At 45.8% G+C, this 20859-nt stretch overlaps 1 protein-coding gene across 2 annotated transcripts in view; it reads right to left on the bottom strand.

Annotated features, from left to right (window-relative positions):
- LOC144153817 (sodium-coupled monocarboxylate transporter 2-like) overlaps positions 1–20859 on the bottom strand; it is a 109069-nt gene that overhangs the window by 34770 nt on the left and 53440 nt on the right. For both annotated transcript variants that reach the window (XM_077685548.1, XM_077685547.1), the window contains exons 4-6: positions 16988–17055; positions 14769–14926; positions 10926–11066 (exon numbers count right to left, since the gene is read on the bottom strand). In XM_077685548.1, coding sequence (XP_077541674.1) covers positions 10926–11066; positions 14769–14926; positions 16988–17055 — 367 coding nt within the window. The remainder of the gene's footprint in view (positions 1–10925; positions 11067–14768; positions 14927–16987; positions 17056–20859) is intronic.

Here is a 20859-nt window from a genome sequence, read left to right as displayed (position 1 = left end):
AAGGACTTCCCCCTAAAAAATACGGCATCCCAGCAGTCTCTGAAGACGTGGTCTATAGTTTCGGGTTCCTCACACAAAAAAAAAGTCGGAATGGCCCAATCGGATAGACGTCGTGCACAGTTCTGTATCATTTATAGGGGTTCATAAATAGTGGCGCAAACTCACTTGACCTGCGCGAACAAGTTCAACGTTTTAGTACAAAATCAAAACCTCTTACTTCCGCAAAAGATGGTTAAAATGTGGAACTTAATCACACCGCCTGAGTCAAAGTAACAGTCCAAAATTTAGACTGCTTTGACCATACCGGATCGCACAATGTTTTTTTTTTTATTTTTTCTATTGCATTTTCAACAAACAGTCACATCAGTGTCGGTTTAAAACCCGCCTACCGAACTTCGGTGGGCGAAAACTATCATAAACATCGAAAGTACACAATTTCTCCAAAATGGGTAACCACGTAAGCTCCGGGCACTGCATATTAACTACTTCCTTCAGCATACAGAAATTCTGAGCGATGTACTTGCTGTCAGTCTTCCCGTCAGTATCAGATGGGCGCACCGCCATATGACTCGGCCAGAGGGCGTGTAGGCCCAAGAGCATTATCACATCATACGGAACACTGTCATGTTTGTCCACAGGAATGGAACGGGTTCCATTCGGTGTCAAAGGCAAGTCTTTTTTCGGGGTTCGCTGAAGGACTTCCCCCTAAAAAATACGGCATCCCAGCAGTCTCTGAAGACGTGGTCTATAGTTTCGGGTTCCTCACACAAAAAAAAAGTCGGAATGGCCCAATCGGATAGACGTCGTGCACAGTTCTGTATCATTTATAGGGGTTCATAAATAGTGGCGCAAACTCACTTGACCTGCGCGAACAAGTTCAACGTTTTAGTACAAAATCAAAACCTCTTACTTCCGCAAAAGATGGTTAAAATGTGGAACCTAATCACACCACCTGAGTCAAAGTAACAGTCCAAAATTTAGACTGCTTTGACCATACCGGATCGCACAATGTTTTTTTTTTATTTTTTCTATTGCATTTTCAACAAACAGTCACATCAGTGTCGGTTTAAAACCCGCCTACCGAACTTCGGTGGGCGAAAACTATCATAAACATCGAAAGTACACAATTTCTCCAAAATGGGTAACCACGTAAGCTCCGGGCACTGCATATTAACTACTTCCTTCAGCATACAGAAATTCTGAGCGATGTACTTGCTGTCAGTCTTCCCGTCAGTATCAGATGGGCGCACCGCCATATGACTCGGCCAGAGGGCGTGTAGGCCCAAGAGCATTATCACATCATACGGAACACTGTCATGTTTGTCCACAGGAATGGAACGGGTTCCATTCGGTGTCAAAGGCAAGTCTTTTTTCGGGGTTCGCTGAAGGACTTCCCCCTAAAAAATACGGCATCCCAGCAGTCTCTGAAGACGTGGTCTATAGTTTCGGGTTCCTCACACAAAAAAAAAGTCGGAATGGCCCAATCGGATAGACGTCGTGCACAGTTCTGTATCATTTATAGGGGTTCATAAATAGTGGCGCAAACTCACTTGACCTGCGCGAACAAGTTCAACGTTTTAGTACAAAATCAAAACCTCTTACTTCCGCAAAAGATGGTTAAAATGTGGAACCTAATCACACCACCTGAGTCAAAGTAACAGTCCAAAATTTAGACTGCTTTGACCATACCGGATCGCACAATGTTTTTTTTTTATTTTTTCTATTGCATTTTCAACAAACAGTCACATCAGTGTCGGTTTAAAACCCGCCTACCGAACTTCGGTGGGCGAAAACTATCATAAACATCGAAAGTACACAATTTCTCCAAAATGGGTAACCACGTAAGCTCCGGGCACTGCATATTAACTACTTCCTTCAGCATACAGAAATTCTGAGCGATGTACTTGCTGTCAGTCTTCCCGTCAGTATCAGATGGGCGCACCGCCATATGACTCGGCCAGAGGGCGTGTAGGCCCAAGAGCATTATCACATCATACGGAACACTGTCATGTTTGTCCACAGGAATGGAACGGGTTCCATTCGGTGTCAAAGGCAAGTCTTTTTTCGGGGTTCGCTGAAGGACTTCCCCCTAAAAAATACGGCATCCCAGCAGTCTCTGAAGACGTGGTCTATAGTTTCGGGTTCCTCACACAAAAAAAAAGTCGGAATGGCCCAATCGGATAGACGTCGTGCACAGTTCTGTATCATTTATAGGGGTTCATAAATAGTGGCGCAAACTCACTTGACCTGCGCGAACAAGTTCAACGTTTTAGTACAAAATCAAAACCTCTTACTTCCGCAAAAGATGGTTAAAATGTGGAACCTAATCACACCACCTGAGTCAAAGTAACAGTCCAAAATTTAGACTGCTTTGACCATACCGGATCGCACAATGTTTTTTTTTTATTTTTTCTATTGCATTTTCAACAAACAGTCACATCAGTGTCGGTTTAAAACCCGCCTACCGAACTTCGGTGGGCGAAAACTATCATAAACATCGAAAGTACACAATTTCTCCAAAATGGGTAACCACGTAAGCTCCGGGCACTGCATATTAACTACTTCCTTCAGCATACAGAAATTCTGAGCGATGTACTTGCTGTCGTCTTCCCGTCAGTATCAGATGGGCACACCGCCATACGACTCGGCCAGAGGGCGTGTAGGCCCAAGAGCATTATCACATCATACGGAACACTGTCATGTTTGTCCACAGGAATGGAACGGGTTCCATTCGGTGTCAAAGGCAAGTCTTTTTTCGGGGTTCGCTGAAGGACTTCCCCCTAAAAAATACGGCATCCCAGCAGTCTCTGAAGACGTGGTCTATAGTTTCGGGTTCCTCACACAAAAAAAAAGTCGGAATGGCCCAATCGGATAGACGTCGTGCACAGTTCTGTATCATTTATAGGGGTTCATAAATAGTGGCGCAAACTCACTTGACCTGCGCGAACAAGTTCAACGTTTTAGTACAAAATCAAAACCTCTTACTTCCGCAAAAGATGGTTAAAATGTGGAACTTAATCACACCGCCTGAGTCAAAGTAACAGTCCAAAATTTAGTACAAACGCGAGCGGCCCTGGTTCAATTCCGGCCACACGAAGCGCTTTTTTTGAGGCGCTTGTTGTATCTTCACTTATCATCATCATCATCGTCGTCATCATCATCATAATTGTTTTGGAAACCCATTTGTCTAACGTTGGCTTTTCTGCAGTGCGTTTTGCGCAACAAAAGCCCTTATAAGTGAGGGATAGGAAGCCTCGTTTGAAAACAAAACGCCACAAAAGTGCAGCGTCAAGAGTTGGCGGCAATAGCATTTGTGGCACCATTTACCGCATAAGGTGTAGTTGTTGCCCGTGTTTTCAGCCCCGTTATCGCGGAAGAATGGATAACCACAATATGCGAATATGCAGGTGTGGCGTCAAGGTTACTGCCCGATAATTTGAAAAATAGCCCGCGGCACAAATGATATACAAGTAAAAAAAGTGGTAAAATAAGCTCTGATTAGAACTCCACGCCTAACAATTGTGGATCCGATAGGAATACCCGCACTGAGCGCGTCCCTTCGTCTGTCTGTATAAAGATGAGTCTGGTTAGTACGTTGTGGCCTTGCACTTGTAACTGCGTTTTCAAAGGATCTACGAAGCCTTGAATAGTAGTTAGAGCTGCTAATTACAAAATTTGCAACGAACGTTTCCGCAGATAGGGCATATCAAGGGCTTAATACCACAAAAAAGAAAAAAACGAAACAGCAGATACCGACGAAAAGAGAAAGTACTGCGGTTGCTTCGAACTCTTTAAAAACGTGACCGCGAAAGCCTAGTTCGACCGCTTCATGAGCCTTTGGTGAACTTTCTGTTTAAATTTTTTGTTGCTTTTGTAGGGCCACTGCCGTAGCTTCTTCCATGTCCAGCTCCTCCCGACGGCGGTTGCAGGAAGCGGGATTTCCAGCTTCCCCAGCCTGTTCGGCTGGAGCGTACTTCCTCGGTTTACAGAGCTAGGGACTACAAAAAAGTGCACCGCCAGACATAGAAACGCGGAGTGAAGTGTTGCGCCCATGCGGCCGCGTATAGACGGGTCTAGAACATTCTACGGTCAGTACTCCTTTCTCAGAATTCTACGCTGATCTTTTTCTTTTCTTTCCCGGCGCAGGCTTCGCCGATGGCGCTTCGATTTTATGAAGCACAGATTTTCTGTACGCTTTTCTCTACCTCACGCGTTCTAGGTAACATAGTTATATCGAACAGTTTTTCAAATTACAGATCCTAAAAAATCTACACAAATATCTTCGTCCAACAAATCAAGAGCGAATTTACAAAGTCAAAGATACCCACGAAGTAATTTTTGCTCACACCAAAGAGCACGCTGGTGTTCTTGGTAACGAGATAGCCCAGGAATACGCGAACCAACGAGCCGTTATTGGTAACAGTAAATACCCCATAGCAACCCAGTTCTGTGAAATATTACTAAATGAACCAGGTAACGATAAATGAAAATAAATACGAAATGAAAAGGCCAGGGAAACCGCAGCTTATCAGTAGCAAAAATGTACAAATTCTACCATCAAATGTTGGGTTGGATTACTGAACAACACAAGTGACGTTAGGCCATGATGGGTTGCCATTTTAGTTCAAAATATTTGAAAATGGCTAGAAGATTACAAGAAGGAGTTCTCTTTTTTTTAACGCGACAGCATTTTTAGGCTGATTTTTCGATTTGTCGTAGCTTGCAATCCGTGCGCTATAAACCATGCTCATCATGCTTCCGCTGAAGTACGTCATTGGTGCTAACAGGAAACTGCAACTGGGGCAACCAGATACGAAGGGTACCGTGAGTACAGAGCAGCGGAAGATTGGGGAAAGAAGGACAATAATACTACGGCCCATACAAAAAGGATGCGATTTCATCATTCGCCACGCCTGCGCATTAGTGTTCTTTCTACGCCCCGTGTGTACTCTTATGTTCAGCATACACTAGCCCAAGCCGTTGTCGCAACATACACCACCACCAAATCGCCTCTCTGATGACAGAAAATGAGGCTGGCGTCAACATTCCGTCAGCTACCTAAAAAGGCGACCGAAAGAATAATGCCAGTGGCTCAAAAACGAAGGAAGGCCTGGAATATTTCCAGAAAGAAACCAAAATGTATCCCAATAAGAAATAAACCGGAGTGTATGGTGTCTAATTTTACAAATTTTAAAACCCCTTTTCGAATTTTTGGTGGCTTTCTGACCGGTGCAAGCGACGCCGTGCGGCCAACTAAAAACACCCTAAAAATAGGCCAGCACGTCATCTCAGAAAACAGTCACGTAGAATCACTGGAAGGCCCCTACAGAGAAGCGGCCGAGCCGACCTCACAATCGCTAAAATACTGGAAATATTTGACCATTCGGACCACATTGTAAAACACCTGTACAGCAGAAGAGTGGGAATGAAAGAAAGGACAAAACGTATGCAGGCAGTGATTATTGGCCAGATATCGTGCCGCCTGCCGTACTTGAAAAATACCCGCACTGAAGAAGACAGCATATCAGTGCAGTATGTAGGGCACCTCTTAACCACTCAATTTTCACCATCCATTTAAATATTCCGCTTCATTACCCAATCTTTGGCAAAGAGCCGATAAGGGAATGCGCGGTAAGCATGCCTTTTAAAGCAAAGCTTTTTACCTCTACCCCCCAAGGGTTCTTTCGCGACCGTTGGTGTCACCAGAAAACTCCAGTGAACAAATAAAAGAATTTACTGGCACCGCCGGGAATCGAACCTGGAACTAATCGACTAACAGAGCGAGAGCCCGTTGTCTTACAGATTTAGCTACGAGCCCACTTTTTTTTTTCTTTAATACATGGAAATTTTAGAGAGAAGTCAGCCAAGACAATTGACACACAATATAAACACTAACAGACAGCAAAGGGTAAGCACGTCAGTCTAACAAAGGTCGGCACCAATTCAAAACTCAGGCAAGCAAACGCACGCATCCAAAAGATGCAGCCACTCTGGTGGATCACTCTGCGCAACGTAAACGCTCCGTATCAACGCCGCCTGTTCCCGAAAAATGACCTAGGTCGGCTCGGCCTAGGTGGTTCAGCATGCCGATCAGTCATGCGGCACTTCCACAAGCTAAACAAACCTAGGAGCACAAAAACGTCATACGGCACCCGATTAACGTCCTCAAATGGCAAGAAGCGAATGGTGTATGGGGTGATATCAATGTCCTTTTTTAGTGTCCGTTGCAAAACGTCCCAGAAATACACCGCGTCACGGCACAGCGCAAAACAGTGGTCAATAGTTTCTGGTTGGTTGCACAAGCGGCAATTGTCTGACCAAGGGATCGACGTTCCTTTGTCTCGCAGCCATGTTTTAACTGGAAGCGTTTGCGAATGAAGCTTAAAGAAAAACGTTTTGGCATTTGGCGGCACGCACATACGCTTGACACGGTCTAAAACATTATTCGTATGGTCCCGCAAGTATGGCTGGCGATAAAGAGGCACGGGGAATAGATTATGAATTAAAGTGTTCGTCATAGCCGTCCTTGAAAGACTAAACAGGTACTCCAGAGAAAACCGCGCAGTAAGGAAATGAAAAGTATCTACAACTTCTTTTAGAAAACCCCATGGCGGCTTTTGGTTCACCTCACCCGTAGAAACAAGGAGAAACGGCAAATGGTAACTCATGCGCTCTTGAATTACAGTACGTAAAAATGGATGCTCCGCCGACTTGTAGAAGAAAAACGCGAAGACGGGGAAGACAGGTGGTGTACTCAACAAGCACATCTACGGGTTTAGCCGCTGCGTTCTCGCTGAATGCCACGTGAAAGCGTCACGCGACCACTCACGCCCTTCTAGCTGCCCTGTGCGCACCTTGCTCATGTGCTAAGATTTACAAAAATTAAAGGATGCTCACACAAATGCATGGCATCTCACTTCTAGTATATACGCCAACGTGCTAAAGCCTGTGGCCTCCAGTGTTCACGTAAAAAATCACAGCTTCTTGTCGTCCGCCCTCAGGCCAAATCCAGGAATACATTCAAATACTCCTTGATGGCCAGGCCATTACTCCAAGCCCCAGCATCAAGATCCTGGGCCTATATCTCAAGGCAAACTCCAAGAGTGACGTCTCCTTGCAGAGCCACAAAAACAGCATTAATCAAATCATACACATGATCAGGCGACTTGCGACCAAGAAGCGAGGCCTAAAGGATTCCGGCGCCTTTCGATTAATTGAAGCTTTTGTCCTCTCGAGAGTCTCTTACGTCAACCACCTGTCTTCTTCTCGACAAGGAAGACATAGAGATGCCTTATATAATGATTAGAAAGGCGGTCGAGCAGGCCATTGGTCTTCTCATGAGTGCGTCCACACAGAGGCTGCTTAGCACAGGGCTCCACAACACGGTGGAAGAGCTGAGGTCATCTTTCTAACAAGATCCGACTCAGAACTTCGGTGGGTAACCGCATGCTTCACTGGATTGGCTGGGCAGCCCAGAATGTCACTCTGCTTGACGTACTCCCAGACTCTTGGCGACTAAAACTAAACATGCTCCCTTTGCTTAGAAATATGAACCCCTGACATGACGAGGGTCACCGAAAAGCACGGGCTCAAGCGCTAAACACCACCCTCGGTGGGAACCATGCAGTTATCTACACAGACGCATCCAAACATCGACGGCAGCAATACGCCATCATCGTGGCTACCTCCAGAACCAACCTCCTTGCGTGTACCTCGCTTAGGACCCAAGAAATGACGGCAGCAGAAGAGGCAGCCATCACCTTGGCTCTCGCTCAACCAGAGGTTCGGAGGGTAGTCACCGATTCCCAGCAAGCCTACTGGAATTACCAGTAGGGTTGGGTGTCCTGACCTGCACTGCGCGTGCTAAAAAACTACTCCCCGAACGGTTCCATTCAGCTCATCTGGACACCCCCTCACGCTTCACTGAAGGGCAACAAATACGCCTACCCAACAAGCCTGCGCTTTTACCTCCCGTGCTATGGAGCTGCACGAGGACAGTCACCCGCTTGTCACGTTCAGGGAGATGACCCAGCATTATCGCCTTCTTAGACAGACCGTACCTTCCCCTTACCCTGACCTTTCGAGAGAAGAACAAACTACCCTACGGGTCATATAATCCGAGCTCCTTCCCACAGCCTACGCGTCTTCACTTAATGCATCCGAATCGCTACGACGCTGAATGTAAATTTTGCTCAGAAGTAGGAGCACTCCGCCCGGTAATCGGGGTGTGCGACTTTAGCCCTGAGCACCCTCCTCTTTTTCCGTCAAACACCCAACTAGAGCAATGGGAGATGCTGCTGTCCAGGCCATCTCCACCTACCCAGCTTCAGCGGGTGGACAGAACACAGGCCGCGCGGACTGCATATGGGCCCCACAGAAGAAGGAATCATTCCCCAGGGGTGCACTCTGGGCCGTTCAGAAATCTGAACAGAAGTATTTCTTCCGGCAGAGAAGGAGGAGCTTCTCTGCCGCAAATCTCGTCGCCGCCGGCCGCGGCGCAGAGACGGAGAAGTCAGATAGTCTAACACCGGTTTGGAGCTTACTTTAATTTTATAGAAAAAGTTTCCACTCTTGTGCTACACCAATACAACTCAACCAAACACCGTTCATGCATCATGCATTGATTTAACCTTACCAAGAATATCTCTTTGAAGTAATAAATGGTGTGGTTAAGTGCATTTCACTTCTCTCTGGTTTTACTATTTGTAGAGCGATGTGAGTGAATTTAAGTGACGTCGCATGGGTAATCGTTTACAACTTTGCTTTCCAACCACATTCACGGGGTGGATTGGCGCGATTTTTTTTACTTTAGCTTTTAATGCGCATGCATTGACGTTGTTATTTTCTTCAGTGTAATTCGTTAAACCGTTGCTAGTCATGGCGTGTGTCTTGTTCTGCTCTCTCCTCGTGTACGCGTCTTCAGGGCTGCGTTCCACCATTCTTCAAAGTATGTACCAACAGTGCCACCACCAAACTCTTCTACAATATACTTTGCTTCAAATGTACCTGCAGTTTCCTTTGCGCTAAATAACGGGGACCCATATTACCAGTGCCAGCGCTTCGAGGAGTTCCGAACGGCTCTGGATGTATAAACCTCTTCTTGAAGTTTTAGATGCAGAGCATCTCATTCACTCGCCTTGTCCCTCCGGCGTCGTCGTCGGCGTTGGCCGCCCCTCCCCCATTCTCCTCGCCGCGCCAGCTGCGCTCTCCGCCGCTCACCCCCTCTCCTCTTCGATACCGAACACTCTCTCGCGAGGGGCATTGGATGGGATTCGATTGGCTTGGCTTGGCTTGGCTTGGCTTGGCTTGGCTTGGCTTGGATTGGATTGGATTGGATTGGATTGGTTTGGATTGGATTGGATTGGATTAAAGTGGATTGTGTGATTGTGTTGCGTCATAGCCGCGGCAGACGCACTGGCGCCGGCGCATGTGCAGTACTCTCTTTTCCGCGGTTTCCTCTCCTTCGGGAGCGCTGCGCATATAACCGGTGTGCCGTTCTCCGGCGAAGCAACATCCACGCTTGGCTCAAACACCTAGAGTCCACGCCGCTTTACAAGTACGCCAACGTCGTCATCGACTGGGACCGGCTTATGCAGTCCCCTCAACGTTATGCGCGCTATAAAACGCGGTCCCTTCGCCGCTCCGCCTATGCGTCGCATCTACACAGGGGTTCCCGCGAGGGAGGTGGGAGTTTTTTTTAAGCATGCTTGAGTGGTTATCAGTGGTGGCTCGCGGTTCGGAGCCATGGTCACAAAAAAACGGAAGAATTGCGACAAAAGCGAACATTACTCGACGGCTACAGGCCGGTGAAACTATGTCGACTGCATTTCTCGCCGATTTTTTGTGCGCGATACTGCGCAGTAAACCTAACGTACAGGTGAAGGCAGCGAGACCCCGGCCAGGCTGTTCCGTTGCTTGCTGAGTGCAAAGCGGCTTTGTTGCGCGGTTCTTACTCAAGTATATAGATGACAAGTTGGGCTAGTTTGTTCGGATTAAGATTCATGATAAAAAACAGCGCAAGCAACACAGGGACAAAGGACGCACGACGCACTCAGAACTTTGCGTCGTCCTTCCTTCCTTTGTTCCTGCGTTTCATACGCTCTTTTTCATCTCGAATCTTGGTTCCTAATGTATGCGCCACACTGATGAGAGAACGCCTTTAATTGCTGCGCTATTCTTTACATTGAACAAACAATTCCTGTCATTTATAGTCGGAGATAAACTAGGAAATTTTTCCTATTATCTCGAAAGCCCTACAAAAAAGGGGGCGGAAGCGACGTCATTTCAAGGATTGCCCTACACAGCTTTGCTTGACTTTTACAGCTACGGCGGCTAAATCTGGATAAATGGCACGGACAAGTTTTGCTGCGCCTCGACAGAGCCATGGCTCTGAACAAAATTAGCAATGGAGTGCCGCTAATTGTGGAGCGATTTCGCGACATCCTTAGGTTTCCCCGCTGTGCGCCTACTGCGACGTGTAGCTCCGTGAACGGCTTGACATTGTGGCAGAGGCATCACCAAAAGTGACGCCTGCGCTCTTCCGAGTATTTAGTATTCCGTAAGGAATACTCGACAAATGCCCTGACGTCACTTTTTGTGAAGGAATTCCTCTATATTGTTCAGGAAGTCCTAGTGGATCGTGATCATTCTGTTAAAGACGGACAAGTGCGTGTCATGCCGCCCGTCTCTGGACTCATGAGCCACTGCGTGGCATGAGAATGGCCCGGACACTCGCTACGCTTGTCGTAAATGTGGAGCAAACAGTCTTCTAACTAATGGGAGCGAGTCAGGATAAGGGCAACAATAAGACATGAAGTGCGCATGTACTGGCGGATTTTCTAGTGAATTCCCTTGGTTTAAGGTAAATGTAGCCAATATTATAAAAATAAAAGTTTCTGAAATAACCTTGCTTTAACGATTCTTACCTCTGCGCGTTTTTGAGACTCGTAGACGCCATGCACCTCTGTACAACCACTTGATCCAGACAGACTCGGTACATGGCAGCAGTTGTCGAGGCAATAAGAACGGACCACACATTCTCGTCATGAGTCACATCTATGTGGAAGCTTTATTTGAGAATAAGGAAAAAACAAAGTGAGATTTTGACCTTCTTAGTGAACAATTAGTTTAATACAACGCCTACTGGTTTAGGTTATTTCTAATTTGTGAAGTAGCAGCGCGTCCTTTTAATTAGTAAATGCAAGTTAGCGTTTGTCGTCGGACGTTTGTACAGATTAGGCTGTCAAGTTAATTGAACACGTATAGTTTCGAAAAGCACGGAAAAACTTATTGCACAAGCAAGAAATCTGGTGTCTGCATTCCAGATTCTCGAGCACTGAAGCGGTTCGTACACGTAACAGCACACCAACGCCTATCACAGAGATTTTATATTTCATGCAAGTCCTAATACTCGAAAAGCACTATGTGTATACAAAGCGCCGTAACCCGTAAATTAGCCTTGGCTAACATTTACCCCAAAGTTTTCTGTAGCGGAAACTAAACTTACATTATATGAGGCGCGTAGCTTAGTGCACGTGTTAGAATAAACACAAAGGAAGCGATCACACCGATTCGCCACGAAGGAAAGAATGCACCGCCATGACTTACCCATTGGCTACAAACGCTACGCGATGAAAAAGAGCACGGCGGTCAATTGCCCCGCAAAGATTACCACCCCAACGGCGCCGCACTCACCATAGAGGAAATGGTATCTGCTTGGTGGGTATCCGCGATAACAATAGCGGTACATTTGCTCTAGAATTGGGTTTGAATGAGCGAATCATTCATCCATACACTAAGCTGCAAGATTGTGCGCCATCCGGAGGGTCTCTATATTACCGCTGCAGCACCCGGCGGCGCAACACTCACTAGCACGACAAGGGTATCCGCGCAGAGCACAATGGCGCCCACAATTAAGGCCTATTCATTTGTCAATCTGACTTTTATGCTTTCGCATTCACATATTATAAGAGGCCCTGACGCGTTCGCGCATTTCCTGTCACGTCGCGTGGCCAGCACATTAAGAGCAGCGCGCAATTTGAGGGTGTTTGCATGTTCGTGCTAAAATACTAACCGAATGTTTTTTTTTTTTTTAATTCTCAGGACAGACCGTAGAAAAGTTGCAACGCGCCTTCTATTGGTTGCGCGTGCCAAAAAACACTTCATTTTTTTTTATCGAATGAGGTCAGCAATCATTGTAAGCCTTTTGAGAGGCAGCTACCGACTGCGTATGAGCAGTCGGGTTAAGACTAAGAAGAAATGTACGCCCAGAGTACAAGGATTTTAATGGGAATCCTGCATTGAACGCTTTTCTCTTAATAAAACTGTCAGGCACGCCGGCCGGCTTGGAATTTATTATTTCATGCCCAATCAATCGAATAAAAAGCACACCGCTTCAATTCTTGGGGTCGGTAAAAGAAAAATATATTTTTTATAGCGTTAGGTTTATGAAATCTGGTGCCTTTTCGCCGTGGCCATAACATTGTCGGCGTCTCGATAATATATTAAATTGAATTGATGGCTGTTCATTTAGGGAGGAAATAAGACCTTGAAAAGGATGGGGGAGAGTGGGAACATGGAAGAGGCATAGAAATAAAAAGGATCAAACGACATTTGTACTTCGTTTTGTCACATTATTCATTCATTCATTCATTTTTATTTCCTTAAGGACCCCACTGGGGGGTATTACATAAGGGGTGGATATACAGAAAAATACACATTTGAACGCATTAGTTCTATGAACACAGGTGACATTATAATGACATTTGACATTATAATGTCAAATCGGCCGTTGCCAGAGAATCACTGACCCATACAGGGCTGAGCTTATAACGAATCAAACATATTTATACCGATCATTCTAGAGACAGAATTCTACTATTGTCTGCAATAAAGAGCGATCGGCGTGAATTTGACGGACGAGGTTCTGTCCATCAGATTGAATGGAGTGTGGTGTTAGAAGTTCCTATCGTCCGTGTTAAAAGGCGAAGCACATAGAAATAATTGGTGAATATTAGAAACGACTAATTCCTCACCATTATAATATTTATAGGCTATGTTTGTTTTGGTGTTTTAAATGATTGCTTTGCGTTCGTTACGCTGCGTCAGTTTAGGTTAACTTTCGTTACGTGTTCTTGGGATAAACGAAGTAGTGCCAGACGCGATATTTTTGGCGAAACGCCGGAGTACGCCACTTTAGTGGAAGGCTAATTGTAGCGTTGGGCGGCCCTCTAGAAACAGCCTATTCTCAACAGCTTTAGTACCAGTTTTGTCAAGTGGCTTCCACCATGCAAGCTCACAAACTCGGCCAATCAGCCACCACGTTGCTCCGGTATGCGCCGTCCCGACGTTGCCATTGGCTACAACAAGTCATGTGACAGCGAAGGGTGGTATGCGGTGGACTTGAGTATCTCTCCATTGAAGGTCGGACGGCAGTCCTGACTTTACTCTTTGTGGCCGAACGTTACATGTTACCTGCAGTTTTACGTACAGAGAGTTTGGCGCTGATTAGCTCTTAGTTAGGCCACGGTTGCAGTTACCTGATGGTGGGGCTGGAAACAAGTGAAAGAACATTTGCACACGCCCACTGAGGGGGGTTCGCCAATGACGAGAGCGGCTGGCGTTATAAGCTTGCGACCGATTAATCAGCTCCCTTTCCATTGCGACCTCGGTAAACCAACCCACAGTGCTGCGTAAAATGTGGTGTCCTTTATATGTACAGCAGAAAGCATGGCAGAAACAGTGCACGCTTGCGATGTTTTCTGGCGCCTAAAAACTCAACCGGTTAAAAAAATAAAGAGAAATTTGACAGTGATCGCAAAGTTGCGCCGGAAAGCGCGCTGGATGCTTCTGGTGTTTTGTGGCAACCGACGTGTTTGTTGTGAACCTCCGTTCGAGGTTGGATTTGTTCTTTGCAGGGTTTGATTATTGCTGGACACCACCGTAACTGTGCCCTCAGAAACCCTGTTTAACACACCGTATTCCACAATGACGCTTCATGCCTGCGCCACGCTATTTGCACTGTGGCTTGCACTATTTGCACTTATTTAAGCCACGGCGTGGTCGCCGGCCATTTGTTGGTTTCGTAACTCACGTGCCCGAGTAATTCTCGAGGCGCACGTGATCAGGAACAACGCCAAGTCTTGCATCAGTTTGTTTTTCTCGCCACGCAGCCAATAAATCTCGCTGTACATGACAGCCAATTATATCCCCTCACAAGCGGCAGGAAAGCTCCCTACGTTTGATACGAAGGCTGTGGTTGTACATGCGTTTGTATTTGTCTTATTTATCTTTGGTGGAACCGTTCGTCGGCATTTTTTTATTGCACAACAAGGAACTCTGACGCACCGAACGGTCTTGTCATGTGCCCTTTTTTGCAACCCCCTTCGTTTGGGCTATCCTCATTCATTAATGACGTATCTGCCAACTAGTCAGGTACTTTTAATCAAACTCTGCAATGCTCCAGATTCCCACCGTGTAATATCATCACCGGAGGAAAGAAAAATTAGTTTCACTCCTTTTTTGTATTGTGTATTTATATTGCCCTCGAAGTCAGCCTTTCAACTGAACACATGTAAATGAGTTATTTTAGATCTCTGAGCTTGCGTAGTGCTCCTTCCTTGTCAGGCATTCAAGTACGTGCTTTTCACTGCATTTTTGAGACCTACCCGTTTAAGAGTTGCAAAAAATATATCTGCTGTACGCACGCTTTGCAGTATGCTTAACTTCACATTGACACGTTTCGAACCTAGGTGTGAACGTCCACTTACTTTGCGATGTATGGGCGGATACTGAAGTCTTCCAACGGTTGTATAGTACTCTGGGCCCCGCTTGAGTTTACAATTATCTTCACAATCACGGCTAGAGGCCCCAGCAATATGAAGATTAACTGCATACAGTCCGTCCACACAACTCCTCGAAGCCCTCCCTAGATATAAAAAAGGCAAAGGTAAATTCTTGATTATGGGAGTATCAGACCATCATTTCATATTATACAACGGAAGGGCTTGTATTTTCACCCGTGCTGTCATCATTGCAGGCACTCCTTAACGTGCGCATTTTGGGTTACATCTATGCATTAGCAGCGTCAGAAGCGACAGACAAAATGAAAAAAGCTGATATGGTCAAAATATTATATGTAGCGAGTTATTTGCTAGGATACCCTTTATTTATCCCCATATTTAGGCTTGAAATACTTAAATTACCATATATCGAAGGCAATACCAACTATTGTAGAAAGTTAATCTTTTCTGTGCGTTTTCTTTCGGCCGTTTATTTTGTAAGCAACCATTGTTTGATCACCCTCAAGTAAACGAAAGACAAAATTTGGTAAATGTTAGACAGGCCTTAAGCATTACATATTTTTTGGCTCCACCCAAAGATACACACAGCGAGTGAATGACTTGGCAGACATAGTCTTACGTAAAGACTTGTTCAGCAGTTTGGACCTCAGCGCTTAAATCTACGTATACTAAGGGTGTACAAGTTAAGCTAAACGTTCCAGTTTATATTACTACGCGATATATATAAATCCAATTTATGCTTTATCACCAGTGATCTAAACTCAGTAGGCGGTGTTGAATTACCCAGACGGTGTTCATACTGGACGCATATTTCTTTTTTAATTTCTTTGTTAAAAAGGGTACTTTCACTCTAACGCAAAGCGATGGCCTCTTTTTTTAATTAAAGGGGCCATGGAAATGGCATAGAAAGTTGTTTTATTCAAAAAGAGTTGGTGCTTCATGGTGCCTTCAGCAATTGTACAGCCACATAACGATGCCTTATTCACTCAAGAATTGAACAATGCCCAATTTTTACTTCTCCCGCTGTTATCGCGTATGTTTCGGGCATTCCGCAATAACGTATTCTGGGCAAGTACCTGACACGGAAGTTAGCACGTTGACGTAGGCGGCCGCTATCAGGAAAAGCGTGTCTTTGTTACCTTGGTTACCGTGCGCTTCCCTAGATGGCGCAGTGATATCGCTCAAATGCCGCTGTCCTCCATCTCCCTACGTCTGACCGGATTTGTAGCTGGCGTGTGTTGTTACGACTGCGTTTATTCGGTTATTCCTTTCGTGGAACGAACATCGGTTACGAGGGTATAAACAGGGTCACGCAAGGGGCACTGCCGGTTAGGCCATTTGGTTAGTGTCCTATCGGCTGCACGCACCCGACTGCTCTGCAACTTCAGCGGGCGTAATGCGCGGAGCACGCAGTCCTTCTGTTTACGTGTTTGTTCGTACCTTCCATTGTTTACTACAACATTGCTGGTGCACTAAAATGTATGTGAAATATGTTCAAACGCGAGCAGGTCACGCGATTAGCTTAAAATCCCTGTTTAATTTGCGTTGGACTTTGTAGGCCTCAGTCAATTGCAACAAGGAAACATAAGGACAGGGACGAAGCAGCTGGCCACTCGCGATCCTATAATCTGTTTTTCTTATTATTTAGCTGATTTTTGCAACTTTACTTCAAAATTTCTGTCCATGGTATTCTACACAGGAAGTCTTTCGACTGCAGCAAATTTGCATTTTGTCTTCATGACCCCTTTAATTAAAAGCAGCGAACAAATGCGCGAAACATGCCGGTGTTTCCCTACACACTAAAGACAAAATTATGTTGCACCTCCAACCATATCGCCAGTTCCTTCAAGTCGACAAACACGCAATAATGCTGTCAAGAAACGCCCTGGCTACTTGAGTAGCCACAGAGGGTATAGAATACGCCCCGTGGTATAGAAATATCTGCCTGGTAGCTTGATAATGTTAATAGTAAATTTTCTTTTCTGTTTATATGTCTATCTTTAATGTTTTAAGCTGAAATGGAATTACCTAATGCCCTAAGAGGCAATTAAACTAGTTTGTGTTGGTGACTGAAATTTTTAATGTTGGGATTTGAAGCAAGTGCGTCTCACCTGCAACAAGTTTTCTTATCTATGGTATACGTTCGGAAAATACACAACGCTAAAGCAAAATAAAGAAACAGTTACCAGTGCTGTGTAGAGAGTTCCGCACGAACCAATTACGATGTTGGACCAGAACAGAGGAACTTCAAACACTGAAAGATAATATTGCATCAGCTAGAATACGCATGTGGAATATGGGATACGCACCTTTCTAACTTACCTAATACACTTAAATGTGTACAAAACTAAGCGGCAATGTTTATTTTTTAGGACTGCTACTATCTAATCAGCGTCACTAAAGTAAAAAACCAAGCTAATCTCACTCCTTACGAACCAAGGCGCAATGGTAGGCAGCTCTGCTTGTTATATAAGTTATATCATTCTCAAACAGCTTCCAACGTCATTAAAGAAGTACTTCGTCGCTCTGACCGTATGTGACCACCCATTGGGTGCTTACCTAGAAAAGACGCTCACCTTTGCCCATCAGAATTTTTGTTTTATCAAAACAGCGAAAGACTGGAATGATCTTCCCAACGACGCCGTGGTCCACTCTAGTCCAATTTATTTCCACGAAGCCATCGAAGATTCTTTTTCTACTGACTCAAACCACTGCACTATTTGCGTATGCCCACTCCTCATGTGAAATCTCTGTATAGGGGCCTTCGAGGTGTAAATAAATGAATAAATAAGTAAATAAATAAATAAATAAATAAATAAGAAATACCATTTACCCTGTTTGTCACACACCCCGTAAATTAAAAACAGGTTACAAAACATGATAATACGAACACGGTTGTCAGGTCGCAGGCAGTGGTCGAAAATTGAATGTAGGCTTGATAAAACAAGGTACAATCATAACATACAAATATAAAACGAAAACATACAATCACAATAAATACAATAATAACTTGCCATGCATTTTGTTTATACCACCGCCATTTTATCGCTCGTCCTATTTTGATCACTTGCATAAACTTGGAATCACTCATTGTCAAATTAGCACAATTTTTCACTCGTTTCTACCCAGCACATCAAATGACTGGAACTGCCTTCCTGAAGATCCAGCGCAAATGACACATCATGCACGTTTTTGACGCTCAAAATATGCATTTTTTAGATGCGACGCATCTCTTGCTCTGAGGCATGTCCCTCCTGCGTCGGCGTCGGCAGCGTCCGCACGCCACCTGCGCATGCGCGACTCTGCTCCGCTCTTTTCTCCGACAGCTGTGCGCAACACTCTCACTCCGTCTCATTATCATAAACAACAGCTGCGTGCGCGCGCTTCGCTCGCTTCGCTCCGCTCCCGTCGCGCAAGTGCGCCCATGCGCGACTCTCCTCCGCTGCTCCTCTCCTTCAGGCGCTGTGAATATAAAGCGGGTAGCGCGCTGCGGCGGTTCAGTCAGCGCTCGCTATCGTTCGACTCCGCGTGACTTCGATTGATGACTGCGTGCTTGGCTTGATTCTTCCGATGAAGACGTGATGGAAGCGACGGTCCCTTCAGCGAGTGGATTGACGCAATCCAATACCAGCGTCACCCCAAACGCTCAAGGCAACGTTACGACCATAGAGAATCACCCAATGGAAACGCCAATTGAACCCCCCGATGCGTCGCATCACATCAGGGTTCCCCTCGCGGGAAGATGGGCGTAATTTTATTCCAGATGACCCGTCATAATTAATTTCTTTTGGTTTTGCCGCACAGCTGCGCTTGTATCTATCTGTATGTATTTCTCATTTTGTATGCTTTGTTCAGTATAGTACACCACTCTGTGTCAATGCTTCCCTTTGAGATATGCAAATGCACCCTTGCGTTTCTTTTTTGCTTCGCAATGTGCATACACTTCCTTCTGCCTTTTTGATGTGCATGTTGTTGTTTTTACAAATTAGTCTTTATGATGTTATTTATATCGACTAAATGTAATTAGCCAACTTATAACAGATTTCAGCTATTTTACCGCTTTTGTCCTTTGTTGTGTGCTCTATAAACCACTCCTCTCTAGAATGCTTCAGCGATTGACAGTAAGTGAAACAAATGAAAGAAATCAATAGGAACAGTCCTCACTAGCTCCGCTGTGGTAAGTGAAGATGAATTTGCTGATGGTTATTTCTAGGTGATGTAAAAAAAACATTCAGCTTGCGCGAAACTATTTAAAATTATAACTCCACCATTTCAGTGCGATAATGAGGTCCTGGTCATTTCTCTGATCCGCCAACACAGTCATTACCTGCAATAACTGTGTTAAGACTACCCGTCCTGTTTCGGCAACTTCAGCCAAAGCCCACATGACCTTCACAGCCGAGAGGCGTTAAGATCACGTCCGACCTTCGCTATCTCATGCATGTCTCCCTGCGGAGCAGAGTTGTTGACACGTGACGAATCCTTTCCAGGTACACACTTTTGATGCTCCCTTTGCCCTTTGCTTGGTTTGTAATCATCCAGGTATCTTGATATTATTGCGAAAATAACAACGCCCTTTGTCAGGACAAGCCGACGTCCGGTGTCGGCTTTGGCGTCTTGGACCAAAACAAAATTGCCGAAGCATGCACTAGTGGTCCAAGGCTGGTGACACAGCAGAGGTGGTGACCCGGAGACCCGCCTGTGGTACCTCACATTTATTTATGAACTTGCCGCTGAAGGTTCTCCGTGACTGGCAGGTCCGGATCGTTTCGTCCACGGGCTTTCACATCTTTCCCAAAGCGGACCGTGATAGCACGCACTTGCCACCCGTGGCCAAGTCCAAAGCCAACTCCCGCGCTACAAATGCTGTGCGCTGAGAGAAAGAAGCCGTAAATTTAATGGCTGCTCGCCTCGCTGCTGACTCTGCGTCCAGAATGGGGTGATTGTTCAATGGGCTAAACGCTGTTTTCATGACGCGAGTGACCCAGATTCGACTCCAACCACGGAAAGCGTTTCTTTTCCTTTCCAAATAGCTTCCAACATCCCACCCTTCCCATTATCCGCATCGTGGAAACACCAAGTCAGACCTTACTCCCTGAGAACAAAGTGACTTACGCCACAGCCTGCGATCTCCTTACCCGGGCACTCCCAGAGTAGTCCGCCCACCCCAGTCCGCCCGCCCAAACCTGCTCTGACCCCCTCCCACAAACCTACACCGACATCCTGAACCACTACAGAGCCTGCAAGCACACCAATCCCCCTCCTCACTCTTCGCTCTCTGTTTCCGATACCCGCATCTGGGCAAGGACTTCAACTCACACCTACGGCAAGCAAGCATGTTGACCTCCAGCGCATCTCCCCCACCTTGTCTAGATGGGCCCACTGAACCACATACCACCCTCTCCCCCTACCATAGGGCGATGCGAGAGTGCCTTGCGCAGTTGCTAGCTCGAGGACAAAGAAGCCTTGATCTCTCGGGTGAAGGCGAGATCTTGATCTCTCGGGTGAAGGCCGCTCCTGACTCATTCTCTTCTCTCCTCTTTTCTGAATAAACGTTTTTCTCTCCCTCTCTCTCCCTCCCTCCCTCACTCACTCACTCCAATTGGCTGCACATGTTATTGTTCGTCGCCGTTGTTAACCCCGCACTTCTTGGGCCTTTGGGGTGGCCCAGTAGTGAGGTTGCCGGTTCCACGGCGTAAAGATCCCAGGTTCGATTCTTGGGACCTCATTACCCATATTTTTTGTTGAGACGCGCCCTCTTCCCACCTGCTGGTGGGCTCCTTGCCTCCTCGCCACGTTCCCTCATACTTCGAGGTTTCGTAGTGAGACGGGCCTGGCGTAAGACTGTTGAGTTTTCGGTGCGACGTCCGTTTTACAAATTATCTAGAATATTTGCTTCACGTTTGCGATATTATTACCCTAGTGAAACGTTCCGCCTCTACGGAATTATGTGAATACGGAATTCATACGGAGTATTGCGCAATGAGGCTTAACAAACAAAGATAATATTTTGAAAATTGATTCATCGAAGAATCAAACGATTTGTCAAAATAGAAAC

This window comes from Haemaphysalis longicornis, unplaced genomic scaffold (genome assembly GCF_048455015.1).
Source record: "Haemaphysalis longicornis isolate Haplotype H1 unplaced genomic scaffold, Haemaphysalis longicornis Haplotype H1 scaffold_9, whole genome shotgun sequence".
NCBI lineage: Eukaryota > Metazoa > Arthropoda > Arachnida > Ixodida > Ixodidae > Haemaphysalis > Haemaphysalis longicornis.
This window is presented reverse-complemented; position numbering and strand designations above follow the sequence as displayed.